The following is a 16,716-nucleotide window of genomic DNA, read 5'->3' on the forward strand; positions in this document are numbered from 1 at the left end:
CTCTAACATCAAGGAAGAGTTAATTATCTAGTTTCCCTTGGTTGTTGGTGCTTTCCCCCTCCTATTCAAATTTGTGTACACATAACACCCTCCCCCTCCCAAAAAAAGGAAAATCCCTTCAGGGGAAGGAAAGGTGACTTGTGCTATTTCTTTTGTATTTGTAGTCCTAGAACATGGTAGGTACTTTATAAAATATTTGCTGGGTTAGATTAGATTGAAAGTTACAAAGTAGATCCTTATTTTCACATATAGAAGTTCCTGATCCAGAGCTCCTTATACCAATGAGATCACAGGCTTGGTCAAAAAAAAAAAAGGCACAAACTTACTCAGGATGTCACAGTGGATAAATCAATAATCTTGGAGTCAGAAAGATGCAAGAGAGAGCAGCTGGGTAGCTCAGTGGATTGAGTCAGGCCTAGAGAGGGGAGGTTCAAATCTGACCTCAGACACTTCCTAGCTGTGTGATCCTGGGCAAGTTACTTGACCCCCCCTTGCCTAGCCCTTACCACTCTTCTGCCTTGGAGCCAATACACAGTATTGACTCCAAGATGGAAGGTGAGGGTTTTAAAAAAAAAAAAGAATGAAAGAAAGATGCAAGATCAGGTTCTACCTTTGACATACATTAGCTTTGTAACTATAGGCAAATCTTTTAAACTCTTAGAGCTTCAGACAACTTTTCAAGACTAATGTTATAGAGGAATTGTAGATCTGTATTAATAGAGGGAATTATCATACCAGGAGATTCCTGGAGACATGGCCCACAAAAAAAAAAACTGTATATATAAATTAAAGACTACAAAATTGCACATACTTAACACCAAATAAATGCAGTAAAATTTCAGAAAAGAGAGAAATCACTGTGAACTAAAATAACCTGAAGGGTATGGGTCAATATTTTAACAATCAGATCTCAGCAATCCAAAAAAAATACACACATACACTTAAATTTAATCTCAATTGTTAACATTTTCTACCTCACTTTCTTAAGTCTAAACAATCAACAAAACAATAAATCAAGCCCTAGTTTGGATTGTTTGTTGATCTCCAAGATATACTCAGATAAGAAGAATCAGATCTCACCAGAACAGTCTGAGCTGACTCCAGCTCTCCCTTGAATGAAGGTAAAGAATGGTCCAAAGATAATTTCATTTTAGACCTGGATCATGGGATAATGAACTATTTATTTCAATGCTTAATACAATTATTTTTACAAAGTAAGCATTTGGCAAATATTTGTGGAACAGGTCAATGAAGAACAGAGCTTTGGGTAAAGAAATGGTAGAATTTAAGGCTAGAGAGTTAAACTGAGGTCATATTACAGAGAAGAGAAGTTTGGATTTTATTTTGTAGGTAGTAGGTAGCCATCAGATGTGATATTGAAAGACAGCAATGATATCTACAAAAGAGTAATCTGGTAGGAGTATGTAGAATGGATAAAAGGAGTTAAGATGCTGAAGGCAGCCAGGTGGCATGGATAGCATGCTGGGTCTGGAGTAAGGAAAACTTCTTCCTGAGTTCAAATTTGGCCTCAGTCACTAACTGTGTGACCCTGGGCATGTCACTTAAACTTATTGGCCTCAGTTTCCTCATCTGTGAAATGAACTAGTGAAAAAAAAAGGAAATTCCAAATGGGATCACAAAGAGTTAGACATGACCGAAACAAGATTCTGAAAGCAGCGATCCCTCTTTGGAAAATACATAAATAATGTATTAAGATAATGGTGAGGGCCTAAATTAAGGTAATAGGAGTGAAAATAGAAAGGACAACATTTTTAACGCTGAGGAAAAAATATAAAAGAAAAAGAAAAATATATAAATATATGTATATATGTATGTATGTATATTCTCTCACTTCTGGTGAGAGAATAAAAGAATTAGGGGTAATTTCAAGGTATATGTAGCCTGGAAAGCTAGGTGGGTGCTAGTATCCCTAAGAGAAATAGTAGGTTCAGAGAAAGAGACGTTGTAGGAAAGAAAGATTGTTTGGTTTTGGGACATATTAAGTTTGACGTGATGGCAAGATGTTTAAATGAGGTTGCACAAGATGCAAGTTATGACGTTAAAACGGAAGACAGGAAAGATGAAGACTGAAGATACAATTTTGAGAGTTGTCCATATGTACAGAGGTGATGACTGAAGCTTTTAGAATGGATAAAATCTCAAACGAAAAGGGTACAAGTGAGAGTGATTTGTTTAGTGGTAACAATATATCTACTTCACAAGATAGAGAAAAAAAGACATTTCCTGCCTAAAGTAATTCCTACTCGTGACTGTGCTCTAAGATTTACAAAATGCTTTCCTCAAAGCAATTCCGAGTTAGAATGTATGAGTGGTATCCCCATTTTATAAATGAGGAAACAAGCTGAGAGAGGGGATATGACAGCTTCAGTCACAGAATTAGCTAATGTTAAAGTTTCAAGCCCAATTCACTTTGAATTCTCAGGGTTTTTCCTTTGGACATTACCTCTTCTCTAATTCAAATCATGAGAAATGGTTCCTATACAAAATGGGCTAGCCAGAATGCATGTGAATATTTAAATCATAGAATCCATGTACTGGACGAGCTTTAATGATTATTTTCTCCAACAACTTCATTTTATAATAAATGCTAAAATGAAGCAATTATATTATTAGATTTAGATAAGATTAATTTAAAAGATAGACACATGCTCCCCCCCCCCCCAGGTCTGGTGCTGTATCCACTATGCTACCCAGCTTCTCCTAAAAAGGCATTTGATTTGATTTTTACAAAAAAAAAAAAGGAAACTGAGCTCCAGAATATTGAAATAGCATAGTGAGTTAGGGACAGAACCAGGGCTAGGACACAGGTCCTCTGACTCCAGACCCAGTGCTCTAGAATATTATTTCAGGACCCTTGAAGTCCTTTGGAACACAGAAAACAATTGTAAAACATTCATTAAAGTTGGGGACAAAATTGCTAATTCCCCACCCGATTGGTAGATAAGAATCAGTTACAAAGTCATTACTTAGATAGGGTAAATAAATATGTACAATATAAAATCTACTTCCATAAACTCTTTCAGGATCCAGATGCATTCCTTCACAGAGAGAAGGCATGGCACAGTGGGTACATGGTGCATCTCTAAGTCAGAAAGACCTACATTCAAATTCTGGTTCTATTTATATTAGTTTATCTCCCTGAGCAAATGACAGCCTCTCAATGATCCAGGCAATTTTCAAGAACTATGAGGTACAGAATAGTTGTTAATCTGTCTTAGGGTCATTTCCACACGGGCTTCCATATGCTCATGAAAACACAAATGGAACCCAAAAAAGAGAAACAACAAAACTCATTATTTGGATTTGTTGTTATTCAGTCATTTTCAGATGAGTCTGACTTTGTGACCCCATTTGAAGTTTCTTAGCAAAGATACTGGATTGACTTGCCATTTCTGTCTTCAGGTCATTTTACAATTGAGGAAACTGAGGCAAACAGGGTCAAGTGACTTGCCCAAGGATCATACAGCTAGTAAGTGTCTCAGGCCAGACTTAAGAAGAATAGTCTTCCTGACACTAAGCCTGGCATCCTATGCTGTCCCCATGATTTGGATTAGAATACCAATAAAACAGGATGGCATCAGGAAAGATCAGATTAGAAATCAGAAAGGCAACATTAGAGCTTCAGCTCTGTTACTAACTGGCTTCAATACCTCAGACAAGTCAGTTCAGCTCCTTCCATCTCAGATTTCTTATTTATAAAATGAGACCAGAGGAAAACAGGGAAGGGTAGATTGTATGTTAAGGGAGACGATACAGGATATAGATAGATGGATTAATGGATGAATGGATAAATAGATAGAAAGAAAGAAAGAAAGAAAGAAAGAAAGAAAGAAAGAAAGAAAGAAAGAAAGAAAGAAAGAAAGAAAGAAAGAAAGAAAGAAAGAAAGAAAGATAGATAGATAGATAGATAGATAGATAGATAGATAGATAGATAGATAGATAGATAGATAGATAGATGGATGGATGGATACACAGGCATATAGATAGATAGATAGATAGATAGATAGATAGATAGATAGATAGATAGATAGATAGATAGATAAGATAGATGGATAGATAGATAGATAGATAGATAGATAGATAGATAGATAGATAGATAGATAGATAGATAGATAGATAGATAGATAGATGGATGGATGGATGGATGGATGGATGGATGGATGGATGGATGGATGGATGGATGGATGGAAGAATACATGGAAGCCTGTATAACTATTCACTTCTTAGTTTGCTTCTGTTTTCTCTCTATCAAGAAGAATAATCTTTCAGCATGGGAAAAACTGATAAAAAAATGTTAAGAGGAATATGAAACAAGATCCTATCATTTCTTTATTTATTAGTTCTCAATGAATTTGTCACCTTAACTTGAAGACACAATATTATAGATAGAATTCTAGACTGAATCAACATCAAAACACATCTGAAATTGTGTAACCATGAGCAAATCACTTGATCTCTCTGAGCCTGTTTTGACATTGTAAAAAAGAATTGAGAGAGAATTGTACTAGATGGCCTCTATGATCCCTTCCTGTATTATCTATACCTATCATTCTCTGACCTTACCCAAAAGATCTGCATCTCAGATTACTGAAAGATGTTATTACTGGATCATTGTCAGTGACTTTAGAGACCAAAGAGAATAAGAAAATGCAGCAGGCCTGAAGACAGACAGATATTGTGCTGATTTTCTAAAAGAGAGACAGTAGATCTTTTAAAGTATGTGATGATGAAATTATCTTTGTTTCTTAGCAAAACTCTACAATATGAATTGTAGATGTGTGAGCCCAGTGGGGTGACACAAGGTTGTAATCAGTATTTTTTAGGGAAGTCTGAGGTCAAAGTTAGTGGATTGCTTGAGCACAGGAGTTCTGAGCTACAGACATTAAGTTTGTCAGCAACATTGTGAGACCTCACCAGGATCAGGGAGGTAACAAGCTGCCTAAGGAAGAGCAAATAGGTCCACACTTGAAATCAGAGCAGGTTGAAGCTTCCATGCAAATCAACAGTGAGGTCAATCCATAAGTAGCCACTGAACTTTTAGACTGGATGATATTGGGAAAGTTCAAAACAACAAACAAATAAAAAGGTTTACTAATATTAAAAAGAAAGAATATTTTTATCAAGAACATCTCATATAAAAATAACTTCATTTTAGATTTGTGGATGAGAATGCCCTAGATAGAATATACTTGGATATAATATACATTTGACATTTGACAAAATTTCTCATGATATTCTTATGGACAAAGAGGTAAGGAGAGGTGGGCAGGTTACATCTTTAGTATAGTAGATTCAGAACTGATTGAAAAACTGTATGAAAAAAAATTTTTATGAATGGATTAATGTCACCCTGGAAGGTCAGTAGACTAACTGCCTACTATCTTCCCTGTAATATCATAATGACTGAGAAATTTATCAAAAATTACTCTTTCCCTATAGAAAGTATACTCATCAAATGTCTACAGAAAAAAGACTAGAAATTAATTAGAAACTAAATGGCCTTATCCTAAAGAATGAATCTAAGGACAAATCATAAAATAATCAACAATTTCATTAAAGAGTAAAGCAAGGAGGGGGCAGCTGGGTAGCTCAGTGGATTGAGAACCAGGCCTAGAGACGGGAGGTCCTAGGTTCAAATCTGGCCTCAGACACTTCCCAGCTGTGTGACCCTGGGCAAGTCACTTGACCCCCATTGCCTACCCTTACCACTCTTCTGCCTTGGAGCCAATACACAGTATTGACTCCAAGACGGAAGGTAAGGGTTTAAAAAAAAAGAGTAAAGCAAGGAAATACATACCAAAATTTTTCAGACACAGCCAAAGCAGGACTCAGGAGAAATTTTATATCTTAATGCTTGTATCAATAAAAGGGGGGAAAGAGCAGCTCAATGAATTGAGCATGCAACAACAACAACAAAAAATAAACAGGAAAAGAATAAATTGCAAATCTCCAATTAAACACTAAATTAGAAATCCTGAAAATAAAAAGAATAATGAAATTGAAATCAGAAAACACTGAACTAATAAATGAGGCAAGGAGTTGGTTTTATGAAAAACAATAAAATAGATCAACCATTGGTTAATTTGATCAAAAAAAGAAAGAAGAAAATGAAATTAACAGTATCAAAAAAGGAAAAGGACAAATTTGAAACAAGAAGAGGAAATTGAAGCAATTATTAGGAGTTAGTTCATCCAATTATATGCAATAAATATGAATATTTATTAAAAATACAAACTGCCCAGATTAACAACTGACTACATTTTAGAAGATTTTGCACAAACAAAACCAATGAAACCAAGATTACAAGGGAGATAAACTAGCTGGGGAGGGGGGAAATTTATAGCAAGTATCTCTGACTAAGGCCTCATTACTCAAATATATAGAGAATGAGTCAAATTTATAAGACTATAAGTTATTCCCCAATGGTCAAGGGATATGAACAAGTAATTCTCAGATGAAGAAATTAAAACTATCTCTAGTCATCTTAAAAAATGTTCCAAATCACTATTATTTAGAGAAATGCAAATTAAAATAAGCACCTCACACTGATCAGACTGGCTAATATGACAAAAAATGAAAATGATAAATGTTAGAGGGAATGTGAGAAAATTGGAACACTAATACACTGTTGGTGGAGCTGTGAACTGATCCAACCATTCTGGAGAGCAACTTGGAACCATCCCCACCTATAATTGCAAAAAAATCCTGGACTTTATATGAAAAGTTAAGTGAGAAGAACCAGAGAACATTGTACAAAATAACAGCAATTAAGTATGATGACCAGCTGTGAATGACAACTATTATTAGCAAGCAAAGATCCAGAACGCTTCCAAGGGACCCATGATGAAAAAGGCTATCCACTGCTATAGAAGAAGGAACTTACGGTCTAAATGCAGAGTGAAGCATGCCATTCTTCACTTTATTTTCTCAATGAATTTTTCTCTAATGTAAGCATTGTGTGTTTTACACAACATGATGGATATAGAAATATGTATTATATAATAATATAGACTCAACCTATATCATATATATAGATGAATATCAATATGATGAAATAATATGAAATATTGAGATCCATGTTCTTGCTTTCCTTCCTACCTTTCTCTTTTCCCAAGATGGCAGGATATATATATATATATATATATATATATATATATATATATATATATATATATATATAAAAAGCAAGAACATGGATCTCAATATTTCAGAAAACAATTATTGAAAATTGCTCCAACATGTGATCTGGAAAAAATTAAATCCTCATTTAAATTTTTTTTCTCTCAAGTCCTCAGTGTTGTTCTTTGTGAGCAATTAATAAATGAGGAATTGGATTGAATGCCCCCCCAAATGCTTTCTCACAGCAGATGACCTTTACCTCCTACTTTACTTGAAAAATTAAGCCATCTGTAATGAACGTCCCACTCTTCCTTGCTCCATATCTCTTTTTCCTAGCACAATGCTTTACCAATGTTAGCACTTAACAAAGTTAGTTCAGTTGTTCTAAGAGGAGGTAATCGGGCAGGGTTCTGGGATTATTCTTTTTTTTTTTCTATCTTCACATGAGAAAGTTCAGCATGTTGAAGGTTTATGATAAGGACAGAAGGAACTGTGAAGGAAAACAAGACTAAATGTTTCTCACTAACAAATTAAAAAGCCAAGAAGCGTTCATGAATTTTTACTGAAGTGCCCATTTTCATAACCATGATAAATTTTACATTTAGGATAGAATCTTTAAAGTCAGGAAATCAACGTAATTTGTCATTGGGATCATTTCAATTAAAGAACCTGATAAAGTACCAGCTTCTAATCACAAAGCTTTTCCTGATTCCCCCTAACTGCTAGTGCCCTCCCTCTTTAATTACCTTGCATGTAGTTACCTTGCATTTATTTGCATTTATTATCTCTATGACTATATTGTATGTACATTATATAATAGATGCATAAAATGTATATGTAATTTATAACTACGACAACCACAAAAAACCACTGCTGCTCCCAGAGGACTGGGGAACTCTATCCTCTCCCTCCTCACCTAGGGGTTTCAAACATATAGACAAACCAGCAGACTAGATTCAGTCCTGGGGGAGACTAGCCTAAAAAGATTTATAAGGTTCTTCCTTGAACTCAGTCTTTATATCCCTACCCAGGGGAGAATCACTTAAAATTTAGATTTGGCTCATAGCTAAGGTCTTCCCAAAAGGACAAGTAGAAAGGCACTCAACGTACAATGTAGAACAAGGACAGCTATTTGTTTTTTCTATAATAAAGAAATTCCTAACATACACAAGACCCACGAGTAGGCACTGACTGAAACTTAAATAATCAGCAGTAACATATAACTACTAGTCACCATTTCTGGGAAACTGAGACTTCAGTATATTTCAGCCCAACTTTGCACTGTCCAAAAAATTCTCTCCAATCCCATGGCCTCTGGCAAGTCAGTTTAGGGGCTGATTGGGCTCTTTCTCTTGCTAATGGTCAGCTGGAAGTTTGCAGGGGGACTCTGATGTACATTGCATGGACCAATGGCTCCCTTTAAGTCCCATACTCATGCATGTTCTATGAGGTGCAAGCCCTACTACATGTGAAAATAAGGGCTCTCTCAAATAGAATACGAGCTCCTTGAAAGACATTTTTTTTGGTGTTTTTGTCTTCCTATCCTCATTTTCTAACACACAATAAGTATTTAATAAACCCTACTCATTTATGGGTAAGTTTTTTGAAGTAGCACTGTTTTCTCTACAATGTGTTCTTCTAGAGAATTTCCCAGTTAACTAAAAGACTTGTCCAGAGTCACATATACTCTGTAGCAGAGGTAGGATTCGAACCAAGGTCTTCCTAGCTCTGAGGCCAACTCTGTATCCATTATACCTTATTGTATCTCTAATATTATACCTAAGAAAAAATGACAATGTGGGTGGGACTTTTATTAAAACCACAAATAAACATAGAATTTACCCAAATCTAGATTTTCACTTACCAGGTGGTGTGTCCATGTTTCTAGGAACCTCTCATAAGAAACAGTCGGGACTTCTAACCAGGCTTACAGAGAGGCTTTGAAAACAATTCCTCATAGAATTTCCTAGAGTTCCTTTCTGTCATGTTAAATGCTTATTTCTCCCAACTCTCTATTCTGAAAATAGCAACTACTTTCTCTCTTTATGCTACCAGAGAAAGTGAATAGAATCCAAACATATTAGAGCTTCCTCTTCACAGATGTCAGTATAAGATGGTTATTCTGGATATTATATTATTATTATAATCTTGCTTGATGTCAATTTGGGATCCTGTTCTACATCCAAATTACTAGAAAGTATTTGATTTTTGTTATTTACTAAACTGGTTTTCAAAAAGCTTGCGTGAACAATGAAATAAGTGATATTCTCACACATTGTATGTGATATGCCTGTGATATTTATATAGGATTCATGATATCTGTTGCATAATTATATTACCCATATAGAATGCCATATGTTTATAGCTAGAAGGGCCTTAGAGGTCATTCATTTTAATTTAAGAAGCATTTACTGTGTATAAGACCCTATACTGGGTGCTTGAGATAGAAAAATAATAATGAAACCATCCCTGGCTTTAAGGATCTTGAGTATATTCTACTAAAAACATAATCTGACAGAGGCTGAGTGACTTACCCAAGGTCATACATGTAGTGAGTGACAGAGTCATATACCCTTTCTCCTAGACAATGCTGCCGTCCTGTTTTTAATCTTTTATTTGATTGCCATCCTTTTTTACATCACATTCTTCTATAACCATATGCCTTCCTCTTTTCCTATTCAGTGAACTCATAAAAAAGAGTAAAAAAAGAAAAATGTAGTTCAGGGAAACTAACCAATATGTCGACTCTTTCTTGCAGCATATGCAACATCCCACACTCAAAGCCTCTTGCCTCACAAGCCTACTGCCTCATGTCCTTTTCTTCTAGAGTACCTGGTTGCTAGAATATGGACTGCCTTGGGCAGCCTGGTGAACCCCTTTCTCAGCATAATGTTTTTAACTGCACTAAGTGAAATACGAAAGATTAGAAAAGCCACAATCAAATTAAAATGTTTAGTTTGGGAGTATCTGGCACATTATCGCAATCAAAAACTAAGGAGATGTCACGACTTGGTTCAAATAGCTAATTTCATAGAGTAGTGGTATCAAATTCAAATAGAAGTGGACCACTAAAATGGGTGCAAGGATCCCTACAGGCGTGTATTTGACTTAGACTAAGAGAGCCACTTAGAAACGTCATGTTCTGTTGTATTCTAATGGTTAATGATTGGTTCATTTTATTAGTATTTTGTTAACTATTTCCTAGTTGCTTCTTAATCTAGCTGGGCAGCAGAGTGGTCTGTGGCCCGGGGTTTGAAAACTAGGAGATAGCTTTATCCATACAGGCATCTTAAAGCATCTGATTCTCCCTCAGATACACTCCCTGAAAACTGTACTCCCCCGAAAGTGACAGATACGTTAGGTGGCCAGTGGGACACAGAGTATTGCTGAAGGTGAGGTCCCGGAATCAGTGAATCTTTTGCTATAAAGACCTCAGGATTCCAAGCTGTTTAATGTGAAAGAAATTATTTTTAAACGTAAAAATGCACTTCATATTAAAAATATATCATTAACCGTGTGACCCTGGGCAAGTCACTTAACCCCCATTGCCTAGCCCTTGCCACTCTTCTGCCCTGGAACTGATGATGCTCAGTATTGATTCCAAGATGGAAGGTAAGGGTTTTTTTTTTTTATGCTTTATTTGAAGCAGGGAAGTGGCTAAGTGGAAAGAATGCTAGACCTGGAGAAGGGAGGTCCTGGGTTAAAATCTGGTCTTAGATGATTCCTAGCTGTGTGAGCCTGGTCAAGTCTTAACTCCAATTGCCTAGCCCTTACTGCTCTTTTGCCTTGGAACTAATAGTTACTATCTATTCTAAGACAGAAAATAAGGGTATTGTTTTAAAAAAAAGCAATTTTTTTAAAAGACAGAAGGTTAAAAGTGTTTTTAATACATTGGTTTCTATGAGAAAAAAAAATTATTCTTGGCTCTGGTGGCAGGTACCCGAAAGATGGAATACAGGGGCAATAGCTGGCATGAGACCTGCTTCATCTGCCATCGCTGCCAGCAACCAATTGGAACTAAGAGCTTCATTCCTAAGGATGATCAGAACTTCTGCGTGCCCTGCTATGAGAAGCAATTTGCCATGCAGTGTGTTCAGTGCAAGAAGGTACCTTTGACTCTCCTTGTGACATTTCACAATTTCATCAGTTTCCTTCTCTGGCCTTTTCCTGGAATCCCAGACTTTTTTCATGATTTGTGGCCTTTAACCATGTATAACATGAATAACATGCTGTGGCTTTCTTCTGATTTCATAATATTGCTAATGTATTAAATTCATTCTCATTTAAAGTTCTCTAGCACTGTGGTATATCATGAAATTAAATTGTTTTAGCTCTAACTCCTTATGCAAGATCTCCAAATATTTTTTTCAAATATGTAAGGGCTTTATTTTGAGGGCTTTATTATTCCTGGTAGTCTTCTTTGCTATGCCGCTATATGATTTTTTCAGATATTGCTTTTCTGGAATATGAAGGGATCTCATGATAGTTTTCTATCTCAAGGGGAACATACACGATTTCCTGTCTACCTCCAGATTCAATTCCACTCTCTTTTAGAATGGATTAGATCCTTCTCTGGTTCAGATTTCATAAAATGTTAAAGTTGGAAAAGGTCTTAGAAATCCTATTATAATCAAATGAGTTAGCATAATAAAGTGTTTTGCAAACCTTAAAGGACTATACAAATGCTAGGTGGTAGTAGTGATAGTAGTAGTAATAGCAGTAGCAGTAGCAGTAGTAGTGGTGGTGGTAGTGATGTCATCCTTCAGTATAAAGAGTGCTAGACTCTAAACTAAGAGATCTAGGGGCATCTAGGTAGCTTAGGGGATAGAAAGTCAGGTCTGGAGACAAGAGATCTTGTTAACTCTGTCCTAGCTGTGTGACCCTGGGCAAGTCACTTAACTCCATTTGCCTAGCCCTTACCATTCTTCTGCCTTGGAACCAATACTTAGTACTCACTCTAAGGCAGAAGGTAAGGGTTTAAAAAAAAAACTGAGAGACCTGGTTGAGTTTCACTGCTGACACTTCAACCTATGTGATCATTTTACCTTAATTTCCAAATCTGGAAAATGGGGCATCTGTCAGCTATTATCTAGTCTAACGTGCTTACTTTTTGATAAGAAAAAACTAAAACCCAATTACAAAGTAGCAGAACTAATGGGAAGAACACTGAATTTGATGTTTGAAAACCTGGATTCAGTCCTGGTTCTGTTCTTCACTCCCTATGTGATTTTGGGCAAGTGAATTAGTCCTAATGGACTTTGGTTTCCTCATTGATAAAAAGAGAAAATGAGAGGCTTAAACTAGATGATTTCTGAGGGTCTTCCAACTCTAAACATTTGAACTCAGGCCATCTGAGTCCAGGATATTCAGCTGTGCCAGAATGCATTCTTCTTACAACCTAATGCCATTTTCTGCAGATAGGATAGATAAACATAAAGTTTCTTTTAAGAAAGTAAAAACCAGGGGGCAGCTGGGTGGCTCAGAGGATTGAGAGCCAAGTCTAGAGATGGGAGGTCCTAGGTTCAAATCTGGCCTCAGACACTTCCCAGCTGTGTGACCCTGGGCAAGTCACTTGACCCCCATTCTGCCTTGGAGCCAATACACAGTATTGACTCCAAGATGGAAGGTAAGGGTTTTAAAAAATAAATAAAAGAAAGAAAAAACCTTCATAGCATGTATCCCTAGACTCCTTGTTCTTATACTTCTTAGCAAAAGTGAACTTAGCAAAACTGACCCCAAACCTTGTATTCTGGGCACATAAACTTCATCCTGGTCAAGCAGCTGCAGAATGTATTTGAAAGTATTCACTCACTAAAATTCCTTCTGTTTCACCATTCAGGCATACTTTCTTAAACCCTTTTTTGAGGAGGTCTTTTTGAGGAGAACTTCACATTAACCTCTTGGTTTATCTATGTTAACTTCTGGCTATGTTCCATGCTTTCCCCCCTTGTCAATTAACCTTAGCCAAAGTACTTCATGGAGAGCCTTTCCTGCCCCTCTTAGAAGTCTGGAATCCATGTGTGAATTTTCAGTAATTCTGTTTTGCAGCTGCTTTCCCTGCCATTTCTCTCCTTAGGCTGTTTTAAGTCTCATCTCTTCTTTAACTCCTTTCTCTTTCTAATAACTTCTCAATTTATCTTTACACTCTTTAATAACAACTTCCTTTTGCATGATGCCAGCATTGGTTTGTCTTATCTTAGTAAGCACTGGGCAAAATTCATCCTGGATGCTGTTGTTACTTCTCTTTTGTCCTAGCAAGGCAACTCTCTTAACTACTACAACTTTGCCTCTGGTCCAGAACTTTATATTTTAAAAATCTGCTCATCACCAGAAGCCACCTTATAAGGGGATCAGCCATCCCTCTCCTAAGAAGAAGAAAAAAGCAACACTATTTAAACAATAAAGTTAACAAGCTCTTTGAAAAAACACATCTTGAATGTTTTTATCCCATTCATAAGGTCTTTTTAATAAGGGTTGATTTTGGGTGCCCTCTTTTTTTCTCTATTATACTCTAGAAAGACAAATAAGGTTCTTAAGTGCCCAATATTTTCATCCCAAGTTCCTAGAATGTGCTGTTACACTATAATCATCCCCATTAGGGCAGAGATTGGGTGTTTTTGTCTTTGTTCTCCCAACACCTAGCATAGGATCCCCACAGAGGCACTTAAAGACCTACAGATTGACTGTGTCCCCAGACTGCAGATTGCCAAAATGTCCCCAAGGACAGATATTTCAGTCCCCATTTTAACACTAAAAAAATCAGGACCAAAGGAGCTTGGATAAAACTGTAGGATGGGAATTCAGGAGAAAAAGTCCTGTGAAGCGATCTATTAGTGACATTTCCCAGAACCTGCCTATCTTGCTTTCAAAGACTCCTGAAAAGGAGCAGTGAGGCCATTGTCCTTAAGAAGCTGACCCTCTCACACCTTTGCTTTCCTTATTAGGCCATCACTACTGGGGGAGTCACTTACAGGGAACAGCCTTGGCATAAGGAGTGCTTTGTTTGCACGGAGTGCAAGAAGCAGCTGTCGGGACAGCGGTTCACTTCTCGGGATGAGGATGCCTACTGCCTCAACTGCTTCTGTAATTTATATGCCAAGAAGTGTGCCGGCTGCACCAACCCCATTAGCGGTAGGTGTTTACTTGGAATGAAGCAGGAGATGCCTACAAACTGGGGGGGGGGGGGGGGGGGTCTGTTTTGACGTTTGACGTGCGCGTCCGTCGTCGGCGTAGCATTGCATACATAAATCTGATGCTGTCCATTCTCCGGACTTTCCTTCCGTAGGCCAAGGGCGCTTCATCTTTTTGATGTCACAGACCCTCTGGGTAGTCGGTGTAACCCCATAGGACTGTGGTTTTAGCCTATATTCACAACGTCAGGAAATGTTTCAGCTAGAAAAAATAGATGAAAAGAAAGATGTCATTTTCCCCCCATTCCAGCTCGCGGAGCCGCCGCTAACATCTGCCCCCGCGAAGAACCCCCGCTCTAGGCGTATATTCTGAGAAAACCTCTGAAGCAGTATCCTTGACCAATGGGCTTCCCCTAGACTGCTCTTCAACAGTAGTTGGCTAGTCCCTTCGAAGCTCTTAGGGCTTTGTCACGGAGTTCACTGCCTCTGCTTCAAGTTGGATTGTTTCCTGCCTGGTAATGTTTATTAACACATGACAAGCGCGCGGGAGAAAAGAAAGCAGCTGAGTTCAGGCTTGGCAGCTTTGCCCTGCTGAGACTCCTGCTCAAGGTCAAGTTGGCTTTTTTACTCTGTAAGGCGGGGCAGAGTGGACAAATCGCTGATCTCCGAGGCAGAAAGACCTGGATTCAAGTTTCCCCTCTGAGCTATATCGCCCGGGAGACCCTAAGCAGATCCTTCTCAGTGCCACGTGAAACGCTTTGAGCTGCAGGGTAGACACCCATCTGAATTGTAGAGGAAGTTTCTCATTGGGTTTCAAATCATAGATCTAGTCCAGAAAAGAAAAAAGATCCATAGTTTCTCGAGGAAAGGAATAGTGAAATTGTATTGGTTGGTTTTGTGTTCTTAATTCCACACCCCTAAACAGGGCTCAGTAAAGGCTTAAAAAAATATTTAAGCAGTGAGAGGCTGGGCAAGTAAATCCCTTAAGCCCCACTGCCTAGCCCTCACCACTCTTCCGCCTTAGAACCAATACACAGTATAGATTCTGAGATAGAAGGTAAGGGTTGAAAATACATATATGTGATTGGTTGATTGGACCGTCATAATCATATCAAAGGATCAATATCAAGGGCAATGTGGCATATATGGTGGGTAGTCAGAGTTAGAAAAATGCAAGTTCATAATGCTGCCTCTAAAATCTATACTTATATAAAATTTATAAACGTATATATAAAATATATAACAGAAATATATGTTTAATTTTATAATTAATATAAATATAAATATATCATATATAAAAATAATTATATATAAATACATAAATAATTAATGGAAATATAAAATAAATAAAAATATAATAAAATATATGTTTAAATTTAAATATAAAAAATATTTTTAAGATTACTTGAGATTCCTTTGTCCTCTTTATTCCTCCAGGGTGAGAGGAAAACCTGGTATATTACAGGAAAGATTACCAGTGAAAAATTGAAGTCACTTAATACTTGGTTTTGTACTTGTTATGGTAAACCTTATGTGTATTATGTGTGTTTATATGTATATGTGTGTATTCATGGGCGTGTATATGCATATGTATATACATATTTGTGTATATACAATTATATATTTGTATATTTTATACAAATTGCATTGCCTACATGTAAAAATTGTATACAATATTAAAATTGTATATGTGCAACAATGTGTATTATATGTATATGCATATGTGTATATGTGTAACATATAATATATAAAAACATAAATATACATGAATGTACACACATATGTTTATGTCTTAGTCCTATGAGAACAGGAGGAACGACACATTATCTGAACTTTGTAACTTTCTCAGTCAGTCAACAACCATTTATTAATCTCATCACTATGTTTTTCAGTCTATGTACTACACACAGTAGATAATTAATGCTTTTTAAATTTAATTCAATTCTTGGTTTAGTTTTTCATTAACTCAAGGAATGGTCTAAATGACTTCAAAATTATTTCTATCTATGGTGAATAAAGCAACTTCAAGGCACCTTTCAGCTAGGATGTTCAGAAGTACTTGATTTTCCAAGATATAATCAATATCTTTTTTCCATATTCTGTTTTATTTTATTTTTAAAGTTTTTAAATAATATTTATTTTCCCCTATTACAGCTAAAAACAATTTTAAACATTCTTTTTTTAAATTTTGAGTTCCCAATTCTCTCGCTTATTCTGGCCTTTCATCCCTTCCTTGTCCTCCCCCCTTCCCCCACAAATACATACCCAAGATGATAAGCAACAGGATAGAATTAATTTCAAGAGAAGGAGTACATTTAGCAAAATTTGCAAAGACAGAATTCTTTGTTTGACCATGTGTCTTTGGTTTAGAATATATGGTTATTCTGCCTTAAAATTCAAAGATGAACAATATTCCAATCATTGGGTCTTTGTTGGTTATTCATTA

General features: G+C 36.6%; 2 protein-coding genes across 9 annotated transcripts in view; one reads left to right on the forward strand and one right to left on the reverse strand.

Annotated features, from left to right (window-relative positions):
- The window catches only part of FHL2 (four and a half LIM domains 2), a 114,979-nt gene that overhangs the window by 95,303 nt on the left and 2,960 nt on the right, over positions 1–16,716 (forward strand). For all 8 annotated transcript variants that reach the window (XM_016424889.2, XM_007501182.3, XM_056807379.1 and 5 more), the window contains 2 exons: positions 11,077–11,246; positions 14,085–14,271. In XM_016424889.2, the coding sequence (XP_016280375.1) occupies positions 11,077–11,246; positions 14,085–14,271 (357 nt within the window). The remainder of the gene's footprint in view (positions 1–11,076; positions 11,247–14,084; positions 14,272–16,716) is intronic.
- C8H2orf49 (chromosome 8 C2orf49 homolog) overlaps positions 13,916–16,716 on the reverse strand; it is a 34,840-nt gene continuing 32,039 nt past the window's right edge. Inside the window, exon 5 of the mRNA XM_007501185.3 lies at positions 13,916–14,532. The gene's annotated coding sequence lies outside the window, so the exon portion shown is untranslated. The remainder of the gene's footprint in view (positions 14,533–16,716) is intronic.

This window comes from Monodelphis domestica, chromosome 8 (genome assembly GCF_027887165.1).
Source record: "Monodelphis domestica isolate mMonDom1 chromosome 8, mMonDom1.pri, whole genome shotgun sequence".
Lineage (NCBI taxonomy): Eukaryota > Metazoa > Chordata > Mammalia > Didelphimorphia > Didelphidae > Monodelphis > Monodelphis domestica.